At 41.1% G+C, this 17602-nt stretch overlaps 1 protein-coding gene across 3 annotated transcripts in view; it reads right to left on the bottom strand.

Moving 5' to 3' along the window:
- Window positions 1–17300, bottom strand: part of ADCY2 (adenylate cyclase 2) — a 430319-nt gene extending 413019 nt beyond the window's left edge. For 2 of the 3 annotated variants that reach the window (XM_084619394.1, XM_084619392.1), the window contains exons 1-2: window positions 16713–17300; window positions 5287–5484 (exon numbers count right to left, since the gene is read on the bottom strand). In XM_084619394.1, coding sequence (XP_084475520.1) covers window positions 5287–5484; window positions 16713–16937 — 423 coding nt within the window. In that variant the 5' untranslated portion in view covers window positions 16938–17300. The remainder of the gene's footprint in view (window positions 1–5286; window positions 5485–16712) is intronic. The other variant, XM_084619393.1, reaches the window with a different exon arrangement.
- Window positions 17301–17602: the final 302 nt, after the last annotated feature.

A 17602-nucleotide genomic window follows, 5' to 3' on the forward strand; every position in this document is an offset into this window, starting at 1 on the left:
AAGAGGTTGTTACAAGGAGAAGGGCAAAAATTGTTCTCATTAGCTTCTGAGAATATGACAAGAAATTGCAGAAGGGAGGTTTAGGTTGGACATTAGGAAAAACTTCTTAATTGTCAGGGTATTTAAGCACTGGAACCAACTGCTTAGGGAGACTGTAGAATCTCAGTCACTGGAGGTTTTTTAAGAACAGGTTAGACAAACACCTGTCAGTAAAGGTCTAGTTATTACACAGTCCTGCCTTGAATGCAGGGGACTGGACACGATGACCTCTCAATATCCCTCCCAGTCCTACACTTCTATGATTCTATGATTAGCTATCCCAGAATCATCTGGTACATAGGCTGATTTAGGTGATAGGTTACATACCACAGTTAGCAATTCTGAAATTTTATATTTGAGTTCCTTTAGAACTCTTGGATGAAAGCCATCTGGTCCTGGTGATTTATTACTGTATAATGTATCCATTTGTTTCAAAACCTCCTCTACTGACACCTCAAGCTGGGACAGTTTCTCAGGTGTGGGAATCTCCCTCAGATACTCTGCTGTGAAGATCAATGCAAAGAATTCATTTAGCTTCTCCTCAATGGCCTTGTCTTCCTTGAGTGCTCCTTTATTGCCTCAATAGTCCAGTAGTCCCACTGATCATTTGGCAGACTTCCCACTTCTGATGTACTTAAAAATATCTGACAGGTTTCAGAATAGCAGCCATGTTAGTCTGTATCCGCAAAAAGAAAAGGAGTACTTGTGGCACCTTAGAGACTAACAAATTTATCTGAGCATAAGCTTTCGTGAGCTACAGCTCACTTCATCGGATGCATTCAGTGGAAAATACATCGGGGAGATTTATATAGAGAACATGAAACAATGGGTGTTACTATACACACTGTAATGAGAGTGATCAGGTAAGGCGAGCTATTACCAGCAGGAGAGCGGGGCGGGGGGGGGACCTTTTGTAGTGATAATCAAGGTGGGCCATTTCCAGCAGTTGACAAGAACATCTGAGGAACGGGGGGGGGGAGGGGGAGGAGAGGGGAGGGAAGGGAATAATCATAGGAAAATAGGATAGGCAAAGGCAGCATGTCCTAACCTCCTTGCCAGTGATGAGTGGCCATTACAGACTGCAGTCTGCCCCAGGGAAAGGGGGCTAGATGATGACTGGAAGTAGCCACTGAGGCAAGGGCACCGGGGTCTGGGAGGGACTTGGGGCCAGCGGCAGGTAAGATATCGGCCTGCAGAGGGTGCTCCGTAAACTGCAAAAAGAGCTAATTCCAAGATGACCAGCAGGAGGTGCTGAACCGGTGAATCTTTGCCTCACTAAAGGAAGTTAAAATGACTGCTGCAGATACTAAGGTGACCTTACCCACTCAAATGAAAAACTGCAATTTTTTAAGGGTGGCCCCTGTATTCTTATTCCTATCTTCTGCAATAACTGCAATGTGTGAGTTGTTTAGAGGAACAGTATGAAATAATGAATGTTTGAGTAATCCAGCCTAGAGATCACAAAGGTATGGACTCTCCGTTATCTAGAAGAGACTTCTTCTCACTCCAACCAATTCATACCTTCCTTTTTATAACAGAACGCTTTTGCCTGGGCCTACAGTGCCAATCAGTTAATAACACAGTGAACAGTAAATTTATTTGTTCTACTACAGGTCCTTTGACAGCGAATCCCTGAATCCTAATTCTCACTTACAGAGAGGAAGGCCGCAGACCTAAAATTAATTACATAAATGCTCAATTTTAAGCCTAAGTCAACAGTTTCAAAGGGACTGCTCATGTGTTTAAAGTTTAGCATGTGCCTAAGTGTTTGCAGGATCAGGGCCTAAGTAATAAGGCAGAGTGCTTTTTGAAGTTACTGTTTATCTTAAAGGATTAGAAGCCACCATATATATCACTAAAATGTTAAAGATTCTACCAAACTTTCAGTCTACAAAAATTTGCAAAAGGAAAACTTAATATACATGATAAAATCCCTGTTACAATTCAATGGGGGAGCCAGAGGTTGGTCCTGGCAGAAGTCACCAGAGTCGGAGACCTCCTGGACTACGACCAGGGAGACCGGCTGGATCCCCTGACACTCACTCAGCGCATGAGGCTCTCCAGACCTCATACTCCCCGGTGGCTACTTCAGGAGCTGAGGGCCACCTTGCTGCCCACTGCTTGGGTTTACCTGGACCGGGTCCTGAGAGAGGGCACGTCCCGCCCACCCTCCATCCCAGGCCGTCCGGATCTTTTCATCGGGCCCCTGCCCCGTGGACCCAACCGACACCCGGCCCCCCCCTCCCCCGCCTCTTCACCGTGAGCTGGATACATGAGCTGCACCCGGTCCGTTTCCAGACCGCGCCAAGGAAACATCTATACACGCTCGTGCTCCACACCCTTCACATCCTTACCCTCATGCCCCGCCCTGACACGAAGTGGCGGGACCTCCTGCCACCTTTAGAGGGTGAGAGGCCCCAGTGGGCTGGCCTATATTCCACCCTGGTCCCGAGGGCCACCAGGGATATTATTTGGCGGCTCCTTCACGGGGCCATGAGCACGGGCGTGTACTTGGCGCGGTTTACTCTACTCCCAGACACCTGCCCCTTTTGCGGTGTGAGGGTAACCCTGGCGCAAATATACCTGGAGTACGCCAGGCTGCAGCCCCTATTCCGGCTCCTCACAAATATTTTGTTAAGATTTTGGTTGCACTTTTCCCCTCACCTCCTTATCTATGTACTCCCTGTCCTTGGCCCCGCTAAGTCACGGGACCTCCTGGTCAACCTCCTCCTGGCCCTGGCTAAAGTGGCCATCTATAAAACCAGGGTGAGGAGGTTGGCTGATGGAGTCTCCTGTGACTGTGGGGCCCAATTCCGATCCTCTGTCCATTCACGCCTCCGGGCAGAGTTCCTCTGGGCAGCGACCACTGACTCCTTGATGCCTTCGAGGAGCAGTGGGGGCTGTCTGGGGTTCTCTGCTTGGTGTCTCCGTCTGGTTCCCTTCATTTGACCCTTTGACCGCACTCCTGTCCCTGTTGTTTATTAGTTGTCCCCCATAATTATTTGGTTTTCCAGGTCCTGTGGACCCCTCTCTTAGGCTGGGGGGAGATCCTTTAGCAGTGGGCGGATGGCACTTCCTGGATCCCAATAAGACAATTCAATGGGGGGGAAAGCAAGAAAATAAAAGTTGTGAACTATAACTCTATAATACAGTGGATTATTAATAAGTATCAGAAATATAACAAATAAATCACAGTAGATTTACCAATTTAGGTATCAGTTCTGTGCCAACTGAATTTAATGGGCATTTTGACAGGGGTAGGTCATGCAATCCTGCAGTGATATTCATGGGAATGACACTGGCATGGGACAAGGCAGAAGACTCCATAAGATTTACTTTATGTTGCTCAAATCCTCCCCTCTGTGAGGAAGTACTGGGGTGCTGCAAAGAAAACAGGAGGTGCAGCCTCCCAACCCCATAGTTTTCTTCTAATCAGATACTAGGGTCCCACTTCCATGGAGGGGCTGCCTCTATGCATTGCTGCTGCTGCACCATGGCATAGTACTTCTGAGGCTGTGCTATAGCTGCCATTAAGGGGGTTCCTAGCAAGGCTTAATGCTCTTGAAACAGCATTAATTCACAATCAGATTTCTGCATGGAAGTCCAGAGACTTGGCAGCGGCTGATGTCACGGAGCTTAACTGAACCTAAAGAGCTTCAGTGAGGCGCATCAGTAAGATCCCACAGAGGCAGAAATAATGTTCCCCACCTTCATACCTCCCAGGAGAGATTTTTCTGGCCATTAGCTTCTCCAATCACAGAAGTCTAGGGGTGATATGGACGTTAGTTTTCAATCATTTATATATCACAGTTGTTTTTGTTCTCCTAGATACATTTTTATCTATCTAATTTATAAAGCAACATGCTGAGTCTATTATCTTCTGATTCACCTTGTTCAGTTCTTACATTAATTGAGAGACTTAATACTGCGCTCCTTAGCAAGTACCAATAGCAGAGCATGTTGGGGGGGGGTGTGTTTTTTTAGTTTGTAATATTAGATTTAATAATTATATTGGTCACGCTTTGCTCATTTTCCAAGCCTATACTGAAAGCAGAAGAGAATTAGTTCTCTGGAATAAGTTACTTAAGAGGAATTCTAATACTCATTTACTTGCTTTTTCAAATAACTTAATCTGTCAGTTAAAGGATACAAGGACATTATTCAATACAACCAGATTCTTTTTTCCTCTTATTTGTTCCGTGCTACAGAATTTCATGTGTTGCTTAATCGTTATTGTTATGAATAAACTAATTATAGATTAGGGTTCACATTCAATGACCTTCCAAAAACACCTTCACTAATCAGAAGAAGCACCTCTTTTTTTATATATGATAAATAAACTTATGATGTTAGAGGTGGTGGCATGTAAAGATGATCTGCTAAGTGGGCTTGAGGTTTTTGTTTTGGGTTTTTGGGTTTTTAATTGGGCTTGTGCCCTATCTTGCTTCTTTAAGACCTATAGAGAAGGCCTAGAAGGTTGTGGAGCAAAGTATTTTTTCCCTCCCTACTTTATTATCTTAGAAATATTGGGGGTATCCAGAAAGTTTGGGTTTTGTGGATGATCTTTTGGAGCACTCAGAACATTTGTACTGCAAGCTCTTCAATCTTAATTTACGTATTGGAGCATGAGCTTTCGTGGCTCATGCTCCAAGACGTCTGTTAGTCTATAAGGTGCCACAGGACTCTTTGCCGCTTTTACAGATCCAGACTAACACAGCTACCCCTCTGAAGCTTAATCTTAACTGAAGGGATGGGAATGTTGAATCTTTAACAAATACATCTTTTCTTCAATGGGTTGGAGTTGTAATTTATTGGAATTGAACACGTGTTAACAAAAACCAAAGTTTTGAACAGTCTGACTAAAACTCCCTTTCCCTCTCCATAACTCTGCTTTTGGTCACTTTACTCTTCTGATACCACAATTGCACTAGTTTTCCAGTCACCACAGAATATTTCATGATAGCAAAAACAGAATGTTCAATATCTAAACAAGCAGGCAAAAAGAAAAGAAATATTTCAGACCTTCTTTCTACAGTATTAAGAGCAAAAAGAGGGCACAAGCTAATTTTTTTCATGTTGCAGATAGAAATACATTTATGTAGAGTCTGAGCCTGCAAACCCTTACTTATGCAAGTATTTCACATGAGCTATCCCACTGACAGGAATGAGAATACTTGTATATGAAAGGATTCTCAGGATCTGACTCAAATATCATAAAGAAAAACAAATTAAAAAAAAAAACCTTACCTGGTCCCAGGGACACATGATACCTCCAAAACACATGAAGAGATATCCCATGGCAACAAGACACACCCACACCACCAAAGAGAAAATACGGAGCAGCTTCTTAAACACAGATTCTATGCAGACAAGGATAAATATGGCAAAGAAGATTGCTAGGGCTGTTGGAACGGTTATTAAAAATGCCACATGATCATCAATTTCCTGGAAAGAGAGAGAAGTGAAAAGGAAGTTAAAATTTAAAGAACTTGGGCTCACAACTAAAACATGTCTTTCTCACAAATATTTGATTAAACAATCAATTGTTCTAAATTGGTAGCCCATTGAGTTTGAATCTTACAAAGGCACGATGAATATACAGAACTATTTTTTTCACTTTTAATATCACATTTGGGACTATTTACATAATACAAAAACTATTAACTATACTATTGCAATGTGCACCCTATGATAAATGGAGGAAATGATTATTACAAAGTAGAATCAGGAAAATCATTGTACACACTGAAGTGGGACTTAGCCATCTAAACCATTTAGGCTTGCAGTGCTGAGCGGAGCAATGCTTAAACATCTTTTTAAATTTTGGGCTTAACTCCTTATTACCTAGTCCAGAATAGCAGCAAAGAATGTGTGAGTAAAATAGGAATGTATTATTCACACTTCTCTGGAGGTTTTGTTGTATTGAAAGCTATATCAATTACTTAACTAAATGTTTCATATGCATAGACTGAGCTTAGTTTCTTAAGCCATATCACTGGAAATTTAGTAGTTAATGGAATCCCAGAGCTTGGCAAAATCAGTTACATGTGGATCAGGTTTCAATCATATCCAATCTACAATGAAATTTATTTAAACTAAGCAATACTTAAAATTATTTGCAGAACCAAAAATAAGTAATCAATTGTTACTACATGACTTTATAACTTTCAAGACAAATCACTTTAACATTATACTAAAATAAAATTAATTGTTTTATACCATTGTATTAGCTCCACAGTACTTATGGTTAGAGGCACTAGCACTGTAAAGACCTGATCCTGCAATCCTTAAACACACAGTTACTCACTTATACAAGCAGTCCAGACTGTAATGGGATCAGTAGCGTGAGCAAGAGCTGTGGAGTCAGGCCCCAAGAGCTTATTTTTCAAATGCTTAAACCTTCCAGAAAATTACCCTTTAGGCTGAAATTTTTCATATTTGTTTCTCATCCCAAAGATGAATTCTTCTGGATAACATGAAAAATTCCATTTGGCCGATTTTGAGATGTGTAAGTATGATTGTTGTTGTTGAATTTTGTTGATTTTTTTTTCTGCTCTGATAACTTAAAACTGGCTTTGTTTTTAAACTTTAGAACTTGGCATGTCATATAATAGCTCTCAATGGGATGTGCACATTTTCTTTTGTTTGATCAAAAATTGTCTGACTAACAATGAAGTTAGATAAGATTGAAAATATATTCTGCAGGTGCAGTACATCCTCCTTCCCTTCCTTCCCCTTAATAATTCAACAAAACACTGAATATCTGCAGAGATCCTTAGCATCTTCACAAAGTCTCTGGCAAGTCCTTCCCTTCCCCCTCTACCCAAAATCACCTTTTTTGTTTGTAGTATGTGATCATCATTGCATATATCATTCACATTTCTAACACTCAGATGCTTTGCAACTCTTAGTGTACAGTACCCTGGAAACCATCAGGGTAGCGAAGAAAGAGGACCCCACACCTTCTGGAGCCCAACATATTCCTTTTTAAAACACTGGGATGGTTTATGACACTTATCTTACCCACCTTTAAAGTTAGCATGTTCAAAATATACACTTATTTGACTGTGACTACAGACATGTAATTGTAGCAACAGCTTTTTGTTTCTACTTTTCCTTTCTGCTTTTTGAAATGACCCATGCTCCTGTGCCCATTAAAGTCAATAGCAAAACTCTGACTTCAGTGGGATGAGAAGTGGGACTGTAATGTGCAGAAGCTAACTTTTCTCCTGTTTTTATTTTTACCTTTTAATTTAAAAAGGTATCTCAAAAATAGTGAATTCAACATTAACAATTAGAACTTAAACAGAACTAATATCAGTAAATTTCAAGTTATGGTTTTTATATCCCACCATGAAACCTTGGCACATTGCACATACACTTTTATGCATATGTTTACCTTTAAGTACCTGAGTAGTGTTTTGGAAGACAGAGAAGACTGCTGCTTAAAGTTAAGCATGTGTATACATGTTTGCAGCAGTAGGGTCAAATATAAACACAAATGTAATCACACATGCTGTAATCACAATGACGAAATATTACATACAGGTAATGTAGCAGAGTTACAATTGCTGAACTCTATCTTTGAATCTCCTGAGTTTTGTGCATCTGCATTCCTGATCTTAATGATGTATTGTGACAGGGTCAGGCCAGATGGCTACAGGAGAGTGACAGAAGGCAGATATATTAGCCCCAGGTTAAGTAGGTCCCCTTTCCCTGGGCAAGATAACAGGGAAGGTTCCAGAACAATCAGGAACCTTCTGGAGACAATTAAGACAGACAGGCTGATTAGAACACTTGCAGCCAATCAAGAAGCTGCTAGAATCAATTAAGGGCACCTGGGTTTAAAAAGGAGCTCACTTCAGTTTGTGGTGTGTGTGTGTGAGGAGCTGGGAGCAAGAGGCGTTATGAGCTGAGACTGAGAATGCCTACTGTTGGCGGACTGAGGAGTACAAGCATTATCAGGAGGAGGAAGGTCCTATGGTGAGGATAAAGAAGGTGTTGGGAGGAGGCCATGGGGAAGTAGCCCAGGGAGTTGTAGCTGTCGCACAGCTGTTCCAGGAGGCACTCTAGACAGCTGCATTCCACAGGGCCCTGGGCTGGAACCCGGAGTAGAGGGCGGGCGCAGATTCCCCCCAAACCCCCAACTCCTGGTCAGACACAGGAGAAGTTGACCTGGACTGTGGGTTCACGAAAACGGCCAAACTAAGGGCTGCCGTGAATCTCCGAGGCGAGCAAATCTGCCACTAAGCGCAAGACCCATCAAGGTAGAGGAGGAACTTTGTCACTGCATTAAAGTCAATAGCAAATTGGAGTCAACTTTGTCACTTTGTTACCTCACTGCATTTATTTTTTACTGTCTTAACCAAAGGAAGGTTAGACAAAGCCATACAAAAAGGAATTTCAGCTGAGTTTTTTCACTTCTGCATTTCTACTCTGGGATTGCACGGATCTGAGCCCAGAACACTATTATATTCTAAAGGGTCTAGTTTCCCTAGATTACTACATGTTAACATTAAGTTGCATGTTTTGTGTCTCATAGAAAGTGATGTTGCTAACCTTAAAGATGAACAGACTGCTATTGAATTAAACTAACAATGAAGAGAAACAGTGACTTAAAAGATTGAGGCTACAGTTCAATGATAAGAACAATACTGAAAATACCTGTTTTCATTATTTCAGTATATTCAATCATTTGTTTATAGATTATTGGCAAACCAGGCATCCTTAGCAATTCAAAATTCCACCCATTTCCCTCTTTTCAACAGCCAATGAAAATTGATTCAATACATTAACTATGCTCCTAGACAGACTGTGTCCAAATAGGGAGAACAAGAAGCCTTAGAACATAATGGGACAGATCCTCAGTTTGTGTAAATGAAAACATAATTGATTCAAAGAAGTTACACCAATTTATACCACCTTAGGATATGGCTCCTGTTTTTAATATCCAAAACCTTTCAAATATGCTTGTGTAAGTATATGTCAGAGTCAAAGAAGCTCAAAAGAATGAAACAGCATAGAAAACACACACAAACACACACACACACACACACAAATCACTAGGTTGGGATTTTTTTCTAAAGAAACCCCTTTTAACCATAACATTTTCTTATCGCTTCACTGGAATTACGGATGATCAGTGACATAAATTCAAAGGCTGAACATTTAAAACTGGCACAACACTGATTACAAAGTTACAAACATTAACATGATCAGTAAGCTGAAATCAGCAGACAAGTGCAAAGAGATGAAATCTTGAAAACCTGAACATCACATTTCTTTAGAAAAGGGCAAAGGAACATATTTTTGCCTTTTCTATCATTGGTCTCAGATTAAAGTACACTGAAGGTAATGGAATTAAACTGACAGCATGGTGCCTTCCAACATAATGGCTTAGCCTACAGTATATGGTTCTTCTTTGATCAGCTCTTTATCTTTCTAAACGTTTTCTCCCTTGCTGTCTTTTAATTACTGAACAAATTAAATGTCTACCACTTTCTGGACAGAATTCTGAGCTTTTATGCAATATGCCTGTTATCTCAGGTGGAAACTGAAGAATCACTCTCTGGGGTCTTTTCAAGAAGCTACAGCTTTTGTCATCCTTTACACAATTATTTCTTTGTCTAATAAATGGCATGACCTCAGGTTACATTTTAAACAACAGAACTACTGTACAACACTGAACTCTCTTATGATGAATCATACATTTTAATGAAGTGTCTCCATAAAATAATGGAAGCTTAATATTTTCAATTTTAGCAAATGTTTCCATGGGCTATTTTAATCCTTTGGCACTTTATGGTTTATTCTGTACTGCTAATGTAATTTGCCTCCAGTCTATGTGTAGCAGACTACTGCTGGGGTCTGAATCGTTTTATCAATCTTGTGCACACTCAAGCTGAACTAACTTGAATAGCTTACTATGTCCGTAGCTGAATATTATGAAAAGTTTTCTAACTTTAAATGTAAAAGCAAAAGGAGAATTTTGAAATGCTTCTTCAAACAAAATAGCAAAGTACATTAGTCTTCACATATATATTGTTAAAGTGTGGCTCTATTCAGAAAAGCAACTGTAACAAAAATAGGTTTCAGAGTAGCAGCCATGTTAGTTTGTATTCGCAAAAAGAAAAGGAGTACTTGTGGCACCTTAGAGACTAACCAATTTATTTGAGCATAAGCTTTCATGAGCTACAGCTCACTTCATCGGAAAATTTTCCATGGAATGCATCCGATGAAGTGAGCTGTAGCTCATGAAAGCTTATGATCAAATAAATTTGTTAGTCTCTAAGGTGCCACAAGTACTCCTTTTCTTCTTGTAACAAAAATAGTACTTTAGGGCTCAAGGATTATCATCCCTCAATGATTCAATTATTCTTGTATCAAATGTGACCATTTAAAAAACTTTTTTCTAACTTCCAGCCAAGCAAGTTTAGCTTGGAATCTGGAAGCCAAACTGGGTTATTATTTCCCACCACGTATCATCATCATTACAGTAATAAAGGGGTCTTCAGCACAAATTAGTCCCTCAGTGAGACTTTTGCCACCCATGGAATGGCAAAGGTGTAAATTATTTGGAATCCAGTAAACAACTACATTCATGATGCACAAACTGGAACAGAACACTAAGCTCACTGAATCTTAGCACTCTTGGCTCTGCAGAGTTGAGAGTAGTAAAAAGCAGAAAAATATATTTTTGTCACTAAAGTGAGCTGATATAACTCTGGATACTCAGAGAAAACAGATCTACTGAATAAGATGCCCTTTCCCATATTCACTTTTCAGCATGTGATAAATTATTATTTAATATTGGATAAATTCCAAAGATAGAAGGTTTTCCAGAAAATACATGACTGCATTAAAATACCCCTATTTTTAAAATTACATAATCATTTTTATAGCATTTTGTTTTCCATCTAAAGAATAGGTCAAATTCAGCTCCAGTGCAACTCTTTTGGATTCAACAGAGACAATAGTTTTGATGCTGGAGGAATGTGGTTTGACCCTATGTTATACAAGACTCAGGGTGATTTTTGTAAACTGTTTTTATGCCTGACTCTATCACACATATACCACTATAAAGCAGAAGTAACCCCCTGGGAGTCAATGTCATTACACCACCATTAAAATGGTGTAAGAGATCTGAATCACACCCTATGTGCTGGTGTAAGTGATCCTTGCTTAATGACGGCTTTGGCAATCCCCAGACACCCAGTCTGAGCTGTTCTGACTCCAGTTATAAATCCATTCTTCCTGCTTTTTCCTTTTTCATTCTATAAATGTCACGTTTTTGGCAGCTTGCAGTATCTGGAATTCTTCTTTGATTTGCATCACTTGACTTTGTTAATGGTATATGAAAAATAAAATCTGTCAGCGCATATTAATTCACCTTTTTTGTTCCAACGGACTGGATGGGGTTTGGGGGATTGGAAATTGAATGCAAAGTCTTTCGCTTATATGGCACCATTTGAAATCCAGCCCAGCAGGGCAGTAATCAACAGTAGTAGCTCCCATCTGAGAATGTTTAATTGCCTATGGGAAATGAGTTAGTGGTCTCAGTCCAACTCCTAGTAGACTGGCGTCCACATCAGAAAAGCTAACTTTACAATTGCTGCTGGGTGGCACTCACAGAAGAGAAGCCAGGGACTATATGGGCAGAAACAATTAACTATATTTTCACCCCGTGAAGTATTTCCTCTAAAAAAGAGGTTAAGGCACATTAGCAGAGAAGTGCATGAAAGCAAGTACTGTACCTATCCTTTGGTTAAATAAGATCTGCAAATAAGTTCATCTGATGTTTAATATATTTGAAATACAAATATTCAGGTACATGTAAATACATTTTTGAAGTATACTTACTGAAGCATATTGTTTCCATTTTAAGTGTTATTATACAATAACAAATTTAGTGCAAAAAAAGCTACATTAATGCAACATTCTTATGCAGTTAAAATATCAATGATAGTCACAAGAGTTAAAGTTATGGTTTTCAGAGCAACAGCACTGGGTATACACATCAAAGGTCAAATATGTGCTTTTTTATATCCATGCAGCCCAACTGAAGTCAGGACCACTGAAGTGATGAATATCCAAGTCTTGAACCATTAAATAATGTAATGATAACTCTGCACTTTGACTCCCACTTTCAAATCAGCTACTAAAAGGTAGTTTTCTCCTATAATTTTGTTCCTGATATAGAACCAAATGCAGTTCCTGATCAAGCAAAGGTCTTGCTGACTTCAGGAACTGTTTGACTTGTTAAGGATCACAAAATTTGAGACAGAGTACATAACAAATTTAATATGAGGGAGAGGAAAATGGTGCTTATTTTTTTAATTATTTTTAATGAGAAGGGTAATAGACCCATACTATTGCTGGATAATTATTTTAAAACTTTATATTTTTCAAGAATTGGTCCAGAAACTTGAAGTCAGTATAACTAAATAACATTCAAATTATTTAACAGAGAACAGTGATTACTGAATAGTGTTTCAAATGTGTCATGAGAAACTACAAATTGGAATGAAAAGTTATAGAATACAGTTATTCTTATCACAGAAAAGATTCTTAAAGACACATTCTGCCCTCTTTTGTGCCTGTGAATCAAACTGATTTCAAATCAAAGGGATTTTTACTTCATTAAGGACTCTAGGATCAGACCCAGATTCTGCCTCTATAATAATGAAGCACCAGCATATGATTTTTTTCCCTTATTTAAAGAAAAACTAAGCCGAATGCTGGTAGCTGGAATATGAGCAAACTTCAGCCACACAGCTATACACAGTGCACATGATACTCTACTGTTTAAAATAGATGTCACCAATCTAACAGGTCAGTGGATTTCACTGTTACTTCACATGGTTACTTCTACCATGTCACATGTTACTTGTACCATATTGTGGTTAATAAAGCAGCTATCCAAATATATATGCTCTTTAAATAGTAACTTTAAGGTTAAACATTTATATATATATGGAACATCTCACTTCCAAAAGTGACCCCCACAAAATCTTCATTTAGTTATATAAGGAACAGAATGTCACAACTGTAGATATTTCAGAAACACTCCTTCACAATTTTACATTTCAATGGCCTTCAGACCCAAAATTAACCAATTCTTTTTTATTCCTACAAATTGGGATTATAACATACATATGGACAGAATTATTCAGTGTATTGCTGGCAATAGAAAGTCGTTTTTTTATACTAAAAAGGAGGGGGGGGAAATGGGTTCCTCCTGCTCCATATATATGGAACATGGAAGCAACAAGAAAGTAAGTAGCTACTGAAAATAACACTGACATCTGGCACTGCTTTCTTAGTACTGGAAGGCTCTTAGTGATCTGGGAATAAGGAATTTGCTCTCCAACTTTTCAAGCAGCTGCCAAAGATGGAAGCCTGACCTGTTTCCCCAGTGTTTGATTTATTATATATTTTATGTCAAGTGCAGAGAAGCAAAAGGAGCTATGTGATAGAAGGACATTTAAAAGGCTGACACAGAGCAGGAAAAAAAATGTACAGTATCATTTAGAGTTTCTAGCTTTGACTGTTCATCCACCACTATCCCAGGAATTGTATATTTAATATGTAAGAGGTTCTAAACTTTAGTTTCAAAGGTTAAAAATACAGTATTCTTATGATATAGAACACAATCTCCAAAGAAACCATTAAACTAAAAATCTGTGTACTGCACAGTTAACAGAATTAGATTTCAAATGGCAATTTGAAATTCAAACCAGCTTCTTTAATATAATTCTGGTAACGCTTCTATGAATTTTTCATCTTATAACTGGTATTGTGACAAAATAAATGACTAAGTGCAACATTTCCCTGTAAGGCTAGCCATATTTTGGAAATAGTTGAGAACGTATTATCAAAAAAGAATGATGAAGTCTGAGACATACATGAAATATATCAGCAATCAAGTAGGCATGGCAATCTATTTTAACAAAACAAATACAAATACTAAATAAAAGCAAAAAAAGTAGTCATCTTATGACTGTCAGCCTGAAATTTTCTTAGGGAAAGCCTGAAATATAAAAATACTTAATAATTTGTGTTATTCCCTTTACCTAACAGATGACTGATTCTAGAGTTCACTTCTCAAATTGGAAGTAAAAATAAGAAAATGAATCAAATATGTTGTGAAATGTCAAACTGGAATTTGTTTTCACAATGCATTTAAGATTATTCTGAAAGAATTTTAACTGCATAATAAGAAACCCAAAGGTGTGACTGTTAAAGATTTTCCTTAATTTCAAAATATGGTACATAACTGTTTAGAAATAGTATTGCCTTGGACTGAAAGATGACTTCATTTCTACTCTTTTACTGTCTGACCTAATTAAATATTGTACACAAAACCACCACATACTCTATGTGCAAAATAAAGTCACAGCTGGTAGTATTCCAGAATGGCTTTTCCAGATCAGATATGAATAACTTTATATATTGCCCAGACCCTTCATCTTGCTATCTGCAAAAAATGATTATGGTCCTAAAGCTAGGGAAGGAAGATGTAAATTCTAAATCAGATATAAGAGAAACAGATTTAAACCTTCAAAAATTCCTTGGCTGTGAATAATTCAAGGCAAGATTATTCTAAGAAGACATTTTTAGGTGGAAATCTAGGCAATGATCCAAAGAATTTTGTCCAATATCCAGTGGCTGCAGTCTCCAATGGCAAACTTTCACTCCGTCTTGAAAATGAAATCACTTCCATCTCACAACTGAAAACTTCAAAAAAGAATCCTTTTTCTATCCTCACTCACTCTTCATTGTCAACCACCAGAAAATGAAACATTAGAAAAAAATTCTAAAAGCAGGGGTTTTTTTTCTCTGTGGTATGTCTGGAATTCCAACGACAGACTGTACTATAAAATTCAGAGTGTTTCTGAGGTTGTAACTCGTGGCAAGACTTTGCCAACTTATACAGCTCTGTTTCCATAACTCTCAATAGTCTTTCAGTTTAGACCTGCTCTTACACCACTATTGTAAAGATTTACTTCAGAAATTGAGTTATGAAACAGAGCATGTACAGCCTGTTATAACAAGTTGTGAATTACACAGTGAATCAGAGAAATGAATGCTGGTTTTTATTTAAATTTTTTTTTGTAGTGATAATGACTGTGAGGTCCTGGTGGTACTGTCTTAACCCAAGCAACCACCAGGCAGGTACTCTGCACTCTTAGCTATGCAAGCACATCTTAATGTTGGCATCCAACACAGACACCTGCTTCTCCAGTCCTGGGTCTCTTGAGCACTGATTGTTAAGCACATTTAACCATGCAAAAATGTCTTTAACAACCTCGAATGAGATCATCAATTTAATCTGTGGTTTGAACACAGGGTTCCTGAAGTGAAACACTAGTGCACTAGCCTGCTGGACCACTAGCCACTTCTGCTGCTACTAGTTTTATGTTCCTATTGTTTTGTATCTATCCTCCATTTGACAGCTTGGGATCCTGACCTTAAAACAAACAACACCAGACTGCATTGTGCTTCTTTACCAAGTCTGAGCCCACCAAAAACACTTTGCACCAGTTGTCAAGAGAGAAGTCTTCAGATGCCATGAATGCGGGTGTTCGCACCTGGTAGGTAAGGAAAGAAGTGCCTACAGGGCTCACCTATTGTTTAAATATGCAATATCCTTCTTGAGCTTCTAATAGAGGAGATACAAATATGTTCAACTTCATTCTCTCTTGGAGGCTAACTACAGCCAATACATTTCAATAGACCATTCAGATAAAACATTCAAACTGAAAACCAGAAATTCCCATTCTTTTATTTAAAATCTGAAAGCACTGGTGCTTCGTATACATTGTGACAACCTGAACATGGAATGTGGAAAGACGCCATAAGGATTAGGAATTTTACTGCCCTCTGCAGCTTTTCCTTTCTCTTCAATTCAAGGGCACAGATCCCCCGATTTTTGAGTGAAACCATCAACTGGTAAGGTTGAGATCTGCTGTTGTGACATTTTATTTCTCAGCTCCTGGAAGCTCTGCAGTTAGCATGCAGGAAGGGTAGCTAGCACAAGAAACTTTCATTCTCCTAAAAATTAAAGGCTTCACTCTGCAGCAGAACCTCTGTCTAGAAACTGGGTCAGTCTCTGAAAACGTTGTGACTACAAAGAAGAGGGGAAAGCTCCACTGCCTTTCTTCAATGCCATAAAATGGGTTGTTTTAAAATGCTGCTGGGGACTAAAGGTTTTTGCAGATTTAAACCCTGCCACTAAATGAAGATCAGTATGGCTAATCTGCCAGCGGGAAGAAAGCAGAGCCAATGAATTAAGCGAATTAAACTCGGTGCTTTGTCGAAGCAGCTTTAGATCCATTAAATACGAGCCCAGACTTCTGACTGCCGCTGCTCCAACTCGTTTTAAGACCACAACAAGAAGCAGCGAAGTTTGCGGCGGGGGAAGGGCTGTGGGGAGCCAAACGAGCCCCGGACCCCTGCCCACCGAGCTGCTGGACCGCGACACCCCTGGTCAACGCAACTTTCTTTAGCACCGCATCTGCCGCCTTCGCTGCCTGCTCTGCAGAGCGGAACGCGGCCACCAAGTTAGATAACAAGGACCCGCAGGCAGGCAGGGCGGTGGGAGGGGAGGGGGCCTGCCGGGCAGCCGTGGGGAAGGGGAAGGGGAAAGGCAGGAGCGGGAGCAGGTCGCTTACCAGCCCCGAAGCGAAGAAGACGGCGAGCAGCGCCAGGCAGGCGCCCATCACGATGAGCAGCAGGAAGACGAGGAGCGGGTGCTGCTGGCTCATGCAGTAGTAGGACTCGTAGAGCCAGTCCCGGGAGCGGGGCTGCTCGCCGCTCACCCCGCAGCCCCCGTCGGCCGCCTGCTCTGCCCGCTCCAGCACATAGCGGCGGCGCCTCATCATCGCTTCTTGCCACATCCGAGCGGCCCAGTGCCCCGCGCTGGTGGCCGGCGCGGCCGCTCAGCCCGGCCGAAGCAGGTTCCCCTCAGCGCCGCGGCGGCGGGCGGGCGGGCTCGGGAGCGGGGCGCAGCCCTGCGCTGGCCACCGAGAGGAGCAGCATGGTGCGCCGGCCGCCGCTTGGCTCGCAGCTCGGTGTGGCTCAGCAGCAGCAGGCACCACCCCCGCTGCACATGCCCTGCCCGGCTCCGCCTGAGCAGGGGTGGCGGAGCAGCTCCTCCTCGCGGAGGGGCGGTGCCCGCAGCAAGCGTCGCGGGGGGCCCCGAGGCTGGCCGTGCGCTCCCGCCCCGCTCCCACCAGCCCCGGCACAGCCAGGGGCTGCTCCTCTCCCGCCGCCCCAGCTCCAGCTTCGGGCGGCGGGCTCCCCAAAGGACTAGCGCATCTGCTCTCCCGCAGCGGCTTCGCCTCCCTCCCAGTACGCTCGCCCGTCGCGGTCTGTCTGGGGGCAGCGGCTGCCCTCCCCGCCCCTCTCTGCAAAGATTGCTAGCCCGCAGTGCAAGGGGCAAAGGGGAGAGAGGAGGCTGGGGACAGTTAAAACGTCGGCTCAGGCCAGGGTTCTGTGTAGAGAGAGTTGGCGAATGTGTGAATGAGTTCAGGCTCCCACCCAGTCCTCGCCCTCAGCAGTG

The sequence above is a fragment of the Lepidochelys olivacea genome, assembly GCF_965140295.1.
Source record: "Lepidochelys olivacea isolate rLepOli2 genome assembly, chromosome: 2".
NCBI lineage: Eukaryota > Metazoa > Chordata > Testudines > Cheloniidae > Lepidochelys > Lepidochelys olivacea.